The sequence below is a fragment of the Antechinus flavipes genome, chromosome 5, assembly GCF_016432865.1.
Source record: "Antechinus flavipes isolate AdamAnt ecotype Samford, QLD, Australia chromosome 5, AdamAnt_v2, whole genome shotgun sequence".
NCBI lineage: Eukaryota > Metazoa > Chordata > Mammalia > Dasyuromorphia > Dasyuridae > Antechinus > Antechinus flavipes.
This window is the reverse complement of record NC_067402.1, coordinates 219,169,736-219,177,296: the sequence shown is the minus strand read 5'-3', so window position 1 is coordinate 219,177,296 and position 7,561 is coordinate 219,169,736. Positions and strand designations below refer to the sequence as shown.

At 45.8% G+C, this 7,561-nt stretch overlaps 1 protein-coding gene across 1 annotated transcript; it reads left to right on the top strand.

Annotated features, from left to right (window-relative positions):
* Positions 1–3,188: 3,188 nt before the first annotated feature.
* MYL6B (myosin light chain 6B) lies at positions 3,189–7,061 on the top strand. The gene is made up of 7 exons (XM_051962050.1): positions 3,189–3,407; positions 4,236–4,263; positions 4,547–4,690; positions 5,100–5,273; positions 5,962–6,039; positions 6,224–6,261; positions 6,872–7,061. Exons 1-6 carry the CDS (start codon positions 3,231–3,233, stop codon positions 6,250–6,252), a joined length of 630 nt encoding a protein of 209 aa, XP_051818010.1. The 5' UTR covers positions 3,189–3,230; the 3' UTR covers positions 6,253–6,261; positions 6,872–7,061.
* The last annotated feature ends 500 nt before the right edge of the window (positions 7,062–7,561 follow it).

Sequence of the window (7,561 nt, the reverse complement as noted above, 5' to 3'; positions counted from 1 at the left end):
TTGTACACATAACAAGATTATATGATCATCAACTGTGGTGGACTTGGCTCTTTTCAACAATGAGGTGATTCAAGGCAATTCCAATAGACTTGTGATGGAGAGAGTCATTCAAGTCCAGAGAGAGAACTATGAAGACTAAATGTGAATCAAAGCATAGTATTTTCACCTTTTTTTTTTTTAATGTTTTTTCCCCTTTTGTTTGGATTTTCTTTGTGTAATGAGATTATGTTTAGAAGAATTGCACATGTTTAACCTACAATAGATTGCTTGCTATCTTCGAAAGGAGGACGAGGTGTAGTGAGGGAGAAGAATTTGGAACACAAGGTTTTACAAAGATGAATGTTAAAAATTATCTTTGCATGTATTTGGAAAAATAAAATACTATTTTTTTAAAAAAGTAAGTTTATTCAATCATATTTCTCTCACTAAATTTACAATAGTACATAAATTAAAATTATTTTAAGAAGTTGCTTATTTGATATTTATCTCATTCTTTAACAAATTCTGTTCTATTTGAAGGTTTCATAATGTATAAAATCTATTAGGAAGCCAATGTATACATATAATGCATATGAGTGTATTCAATTTTTTTTTTCAGGATAAGACAAATGATCCCCATAGTCTGGAGAACAACTGTTTAAAAATTTAAATGCTAAAAGTCTACAACCTGGTACTCAGCAACCATTTTAAAAGAAAAGAACTACATTTTCCATGAGCTGACACTACCACTCCCAGAATCCCTTAGGGCTGAGCAGGTTCAGAATTAACTCATAAGTAGTTTTATCAGAACCACTTATTGACATCAGTGATGGAAGTCTAAGGATGGCATTTATCTCTTGCTTTGACTAGGTTAGAACTGGGTTACACTGAACCAAACTGTCAATTCCTTCAATCAGTCAAAGTCATTGAGTGGGCGACTGGGTTAAGCCCTCTCCTATTTGCTTTTGACAGATGGGAAATCTGATACTTAGGAGGAGGAAAGTAGCTCAGGCTCACAGAGGCAACTTGATGCTGTGATAGAAAGTACTGAAATTGGAGGCAGGATTCGGGCTGAAATTCTGACTATATCGGTCAGCTGTGTGCTCTTGGATGAGTCATTTGGCTTTCCCTCGTGTAGACCCACTTGCTGTGAGTCAGTCTTGGGGCATTTGTCCTCTTCCACTTCAGATCTGGGCTCACTCTCTTTGCACCCCAGACTGAAAACCTAAAGGGAAATTTTTTGAAACTTCAATTTGGCTCAAGTCTAGTCTCCTCAAAATAAGGAATGGAAAGATATATTCAGTAGACAATATAGACCAGATATAGAACAGCTATCTATTTCCTACACACACACACGAAATGCTAAAAATACAGAAAAATCCAAAGTACACACAGAGAAAACATAAAAAGAATATTCTGACCAATAATTCTCTATTCTCTCTTGATAAAAGGATTGTTGAATGGGTATTTCACCTTCACCTTGACTCAGTACTGTCCAGATAACCCCCTCATGTCTTTTAGCAAACCAGACCAGAGCTCCAACTCATCCTGGGTGGCTGCTTATCTTGTCCTTGGAGAAACTCTGTAGTCACTTGAGGAAGTACTTCCGGAGGGACCCAGGAGACCTTGACCTTTCTGACTTCAGGAGGTTTTAATCTAGGGGGATTCAGATACAGATTTCTTGATGATATTACTTTGCAGCAGGTGAAATAGGAGATTCTTTGCTTCGATTGCTACCTAGTTTTAATCACTGCATAGGTGTGACCTCAGACAAACTGAGACCTGTGGAAGACTTAGCTTAAAAAGGCCAAGGTTTCCCACTGCATCCAGGGCCATCTCCAGGCATCCAGATGCATATCTTGCCACCCAATTGGCTCTGGAGGGGAGAGGAGGCAGGTGATCCTGCACAGCTTCCCTCACTTAAATCCACTTCACTTGCATGTCATGTGTCACCTCCCTGAGCTCATGGTCCTCTTCAAGAACAAACAACAAACAACCCAAGGGGGTCATCTCTCCTTTCCAAAATCTTCCCACTCTCTCCTCTCTTCCCTTACCTCAAAGCCCCCTCCTCTCATAGCCCCCCTTCTCAGAAGTGACCATTTCAGGATTTCAGAATCTAGCTTCAGAGTTACCTTACTTTCCTTATCCAAAACATGATCAATTTTCAAGTGGGCCTTATTATTCACCCTATGTCTTTCCCTTTCCTTTGGATCCCTTCAGAACTGCTACCTTCAATACAGAGGGTGAGGATGGAAAACAGGTTTTCCCTTCTATCTGCTTCTGGCCAGTCTGGAGTCCAGGAGGAGGGCAGGGTTCTGTTACCGGTGTTGGTGAGAAATGAGTAATGGAAAAGCTCATTAGGTTTATTTCTTGGGTTCTTTCAGGAATGGAGATTTAGCCATTCTTCTTGTTTTGGGTATCAGACGTTCGAGCCCCTTTTGCAAGACCAAGGCAGGGGGTGTGTTAACTCTGACCTCTGCTTACCTTTGCTGGCCAAGGCGGTGGCAGCCTCCCACTGCCTTCCCTTATCCGATTTTCCTCCCCCCAATTTGCTACTTACCCTATCTGGTTCTGGATCTGGGTAGAGGCCAGGAGCATAAACAGTGGCATTAGGGATGATGGATACCGACACCCCACTTCCCACAGCCGGGGACCTGATTTGGAAAGATGCTTGGATCACCTAAAGGGACTTTGGGGAGGGGGAGGTGGTGAGTCATAAGCTCACCCTCAACTTTGAATTCTTCCTTCCTCTCAGTTGCATCCCACTCCTGCAAGGGATAAAGATTGCAGGGGGAGAAAATATTTATCCCAGAGGAGAGGGAGTGCAGAGGTTGAAATGAGTTCTCCGGTGTCCCTAGCCTTTCCTATATCAGTGACTTTTGTGATTTGTGATGCCATGGTCCTCTGTGTTGGGACGATTCCTGCTCACCCAAGGGTGAGCCTTTCAATCCAGGCACTAGTTCCCCAATACTCTCCTTCCCTTGTTTCCAGAGGGAGCAGTAGTTTGGCAAAATGCTTTGGGAAATGTGGGCAGAAAGATGGAACCCTTGGGGCAGGAGTCCCAGAATGGGGGAGGCAGGGGAGGTAGAGGGCAGGCAGGCTTCTTTGTCTATCTTTGTCTTTCTCCTCCACCTCACATCCCCCCCAGCCTGATCCCTGCCCCCGCCCCCTTGATATCCCAGACTCCCTGGCTATTTAAACTCAGTGCCCGCTCCGGGCACTGTCCTTGTGCCCGTCATCCATCATCCACCATGCCTCCCAAAAAAGACGCCCCTGTGAAGAGGCCATTGGGACCTTCTGCCCCCAAACCTGCTGCCAAGCCAGCAGTGGCCCCTCCGGGAAAGCCCAAGGTCGAACCAGCTGCCGCCCCTGCCTCAGCAGCTCCCACTAAACCCCAGGAGCCCCCCATTGACCTCTCCAAAGTGGTGGTGAGTCTCCTTGGCGTAGGAGTCAAGATGAAGGGAAGGGAGCAGGAATGGGAGATTGGGGAGGAATATTTAAGACGTGTGGATTTGGAGAGATGATGAATAGGGGGCTTATAGATGGAATAAGGAGAATGGGGGAGGACTAAAATGGGCATGAGGGTTTTCTTAGCTCCCCCATAACAAACTCGGAAGCCAGACACTAAATCTGTAGAATGGGGTTATCACAAATCTGAATCCAAGCACTCAGATTTTGCTGTTCCCATGTTCATTTTTCCCCTCTTATCTCTTCAATATGGCACATGATGGCACCCCTTTACACCTTGAATAGAGTACAGAGATGTGGGGAACACTAGAATCTGGGAACAGAGATGTTCAACTTCTTGGGACTCTGTCAGAATCCATTCTATACTTCCACTCTTCAGGGCCTGAGAAAGGGGCTAAAAGAGAAAGAAGGAGGCCATTTGTCTGAGAAGGGAGGGTGGGGAGTGGGACTTGTTAGACAATCACAGCTGGGGGTGTGGGGGTAAATTTAGCTTTTGTTCAACTGCCGGTTATGTGAGGGATGCAGGGTTGGAAGAGCCAGGGGAGGGGAACAGGTGGTGCTGGATTAGCATGGTTTCCCAGGAAGGTCTCCCTCCCACATAGCCCCTGCTGGTATTCTCCTAAAGCCTGGAGCTGAGAATGGGACTTAGGCGCTCTTAATTCCCAGCTGGGTCCCTTTGAGCCACTCCATAAAGACTGCCAATTATAAGGGGTCGGGGAGAGGGGGTTGGCCCAGCCTGGGGGTTTCATGGCATCCCAGCTATCCTCACACTGTCTTTTCCTTCACAGATCGAGTTTAACAAGGACCAGCTGGAGGGTGAGGAGACCATAACCACCCACCCCCACCCTCCTCTCCTAAATCTGTTGTCACTGTCTTGTCTTTCTGTCTCCCTATGTCTGTCTGTCTGTCTGTTTGTCTCTCTCTCTCTCTCTCTCTCTCTTTTTTTAACCAGCCTCAGAATGCCTTCCACATTAGTTCTGTCCTCAGAATTTCTTCCTCCTGCTGTTCTACCTTAATCCATTATTCTGATTCCTGCTTCCAACCATGGAAGGAGAGAACCCCCCCCTTTGGCTAACCCTAATTTCTTCCCCATTCCCAGACTTCAAAGAAGCCTTCCAACTATTTGACCGGATAGGAGATGGGAAAATCTTATACAATCAGTGTGGAGATGTGATGCGGGCCTTAGGCCAGAACCCTACCAATGCTGAGGTGCTCAAGGTCTTGGGTCACCCAAAGAATGATGGTAAGACTTCAGGAATAGTGAGGATCACAGGGATGATGGTAGTGGGACAAAAGCTCAACAGGTGATGTTAAGGACTCCAACAGAGAGTTAGATATGTATTACTAAAAAATGAAAATATCAGTGACTCCTCCAAATACAGTTCAATGTACTGTATATAAAGCATTTATAATTTGTGTCATGAAAACAAAATCTATATGCACTTAAAGTAAAATTCTATTTGTTAAAAACAAACAAACAAACAGCACAACTAAAATGATACAGATGTGTTGAAGGGGACAGTTCTAATGGGACTGCCTCCTGGCTAGAAATCCCAGGTAATGAGGGTTGGGTTAAGGAGTCCCAGGAAAAGATTACTCAGGACCCTCTTTCCTCCCCCCCCCCCCCCCCCACCTCTCTGCCATTCCCTCAGAACTGAACTCCAAGCGTGTGGACTTTGAGACCTTCCTGCCCATGCTCCAGGCTGTAGCTAAAAGCCGGGACCAAGGCACCTATGAAGATTATTTGGAGGGACTTCGAGTGTTTGATAAGGAAGGGAATGGAACAGTCATGGGGGCTGAACTCCGACATGTCCTTACCACCCTGGGTAAGATTGGGAGAGAGGACACCTGAGAGGAGAAGGAAAAGTTCGCTTGAAATTAGGGGAAAGATCCCAGATTGATGAGATGGAACAAGGTTCAGCTCAGGGCAGGAAGTGGGCTTCATGGCCATTGTAGAAGGCCTGGGTGGGACCAGGGGGATTGTTGTGGAAGGCAGGGTAGACATGGCAATGCAAGGGGGCATTTTAGTCCAGTCTAAGCAAGGAAATGATATTTATTGGAAGGGACGTATTTGAAGAAGCAAGAATAGAAAGGGATGTAGCTGAGATGAGGAAGATCCCAAACTCCAGAGAGTATAAATCCTATAAGATTTCTTAACGTTCTGACAACCTCAAGTGCCAAGTGGGAAGGGAGTGAATCAGAAGGCTTGGCATCCAAGCCTTCTGCCAAGATTGTGTGGCCTGGGGGCAAGTCGTTTTCATTCTTTGTCCAGGAGACAATGAAACTCGGGCTTCCTGGGCTTTCTGCCGGTAGGACTACGTCATTTTGAAGAAAAGTGATATACAATAGCATAGCATTAATAATATATAATGGGGAACATGGGACTAAGGGGAAGAGGGAAAGGAAAGGAAAGAGAAAGCTCAGTTTGGGGGGCAAGATGAAGAAGTATTGTCCCTAAATGGCTGAAATTGGGTGGGAGGGAGTACATTTCAAATTTTTCTCCTTCTGCTATAGGGGAGAAGATGACTGAGGAAGAAGTGGAGACCCTCCTGGCTGGCCATGAAGACAACAATGGCTCCATCAACTATGAGGGTGAGAAGATGGGGAGAAAAGCAGAAATCAAGAAAGAAGTTGGGAGGGTGTGTGTGTGCTCAGGGGAGTCACTCTCTGGGAGGTGCTGTGGGCTTTGGAAATGGAGAAATAATCTATACTCCAAGGAGGGAGAGGAGAGCAGGAGTGCTTGCTTCTGACCACCCTTCCTTCCTTCCCTCGGCAGCCTTCCTGAAACACATTATGTCAAGCTGAGGCCCTAAGGTAGAGTAATGCCCTACCCCGTCCTACCCCTGTCTCCTCAGCTTCATCCCTACTTTTTTCTCTGTCCCCTTTGGGAGCTTTAGAAGCAATAAGGTGCCCTGGAAATATCAGTGAATATGGACTCAAGTCCTTAGGTTCAAGTTGTCACCTCTATTAATGGCCACATCATTGCATTTCCAAAATCCTGTGTTTTCATCTATGCTTAATAATATTTATTTTCTCAGTCTCACAGGGCTGTTGTGAGGATCAACTCAGTATAGGAAACTGTTTTAAAACCACAGAGAATGTAAATAGAAGCTACTTCTATCAGTTTCCCCTTCTCATTTTTTCCCCTGAGGCAATTGGGGTTAAGTGACTTGCCCAGGGTCACACTGCTAAGAAGTGTTAAGTGTCTGAGATTAGATTTAAACTCAAGGTCTCTCCTGACTTCAGGGCGGGTGCTCGATCCACTGGGTCACCTAGCTGCCCCCAGTTTTCCTTTCTCTGGGAGAACTGTGTCCACCTCTTTTTGCTCCTGAGAGGGGGGAGATGGTGGTGGCAGGAGGGGAGTGGGCGGGGAAAGCAGTCAGTGTCCTAGCTCCCAAACGACGGAACACTTTTGTCTCTATAGATCCTACTTCTCTCCACCCAGACGGTTTTCCTGCATCCTGGAGAGATGAAAGTCCTGTGCCTTGTAAATAGTAGGCACTGAGTAAATGTTTGTTGCTTTGAGAATGAAGAAGGATGGTGTAGGAGGGGACAGACGCCTGTGTGTCCCCCTACTCTCGCTTTGTTTTCCATAATAAAGAAATGGATTTCCAGTTTCTGGTCTGTTATTTGAAGGGGGGAGGAGGTTTGTGTCTCTGTGTGAGGGATCACCTTCACTCTTTCCCTGCTCACCAATCCTTCTCCCCCCCCTCCTCCAATGATTGGTCCTTGAACGAGGTTTGGTGAAAAGAGCTTTATTTAAGAGTCAGAGCCCCTAGTTCCAAGTGCCATTTGCTATGTGACCTTAGGAACGTCATTTAATCTTGATTTAGTTTAGTCGTGTAAACCAGTTTCCTCTCAGTAAAATGGGTGGGGAGGGGAAGACTGGATGACTTCGATCCCTTCCAGCTCTCATTCTAGGACACTCCAGTTCTAGGCCCTCACTCTGCGCCCCGGGATAATAGAAAGAAAGAGTTCTGCCTAGTGTCTAATTTCCATAAGTAATAGAGCTGGAAAGACCAAGAACTAGAGGTCATTTAGTCCAGCTTCTTCCTTTTACCGATCAGGAGTAGACAGGCCCAGAGAGCGGGTGACTCGGCTTTACAGCCACACG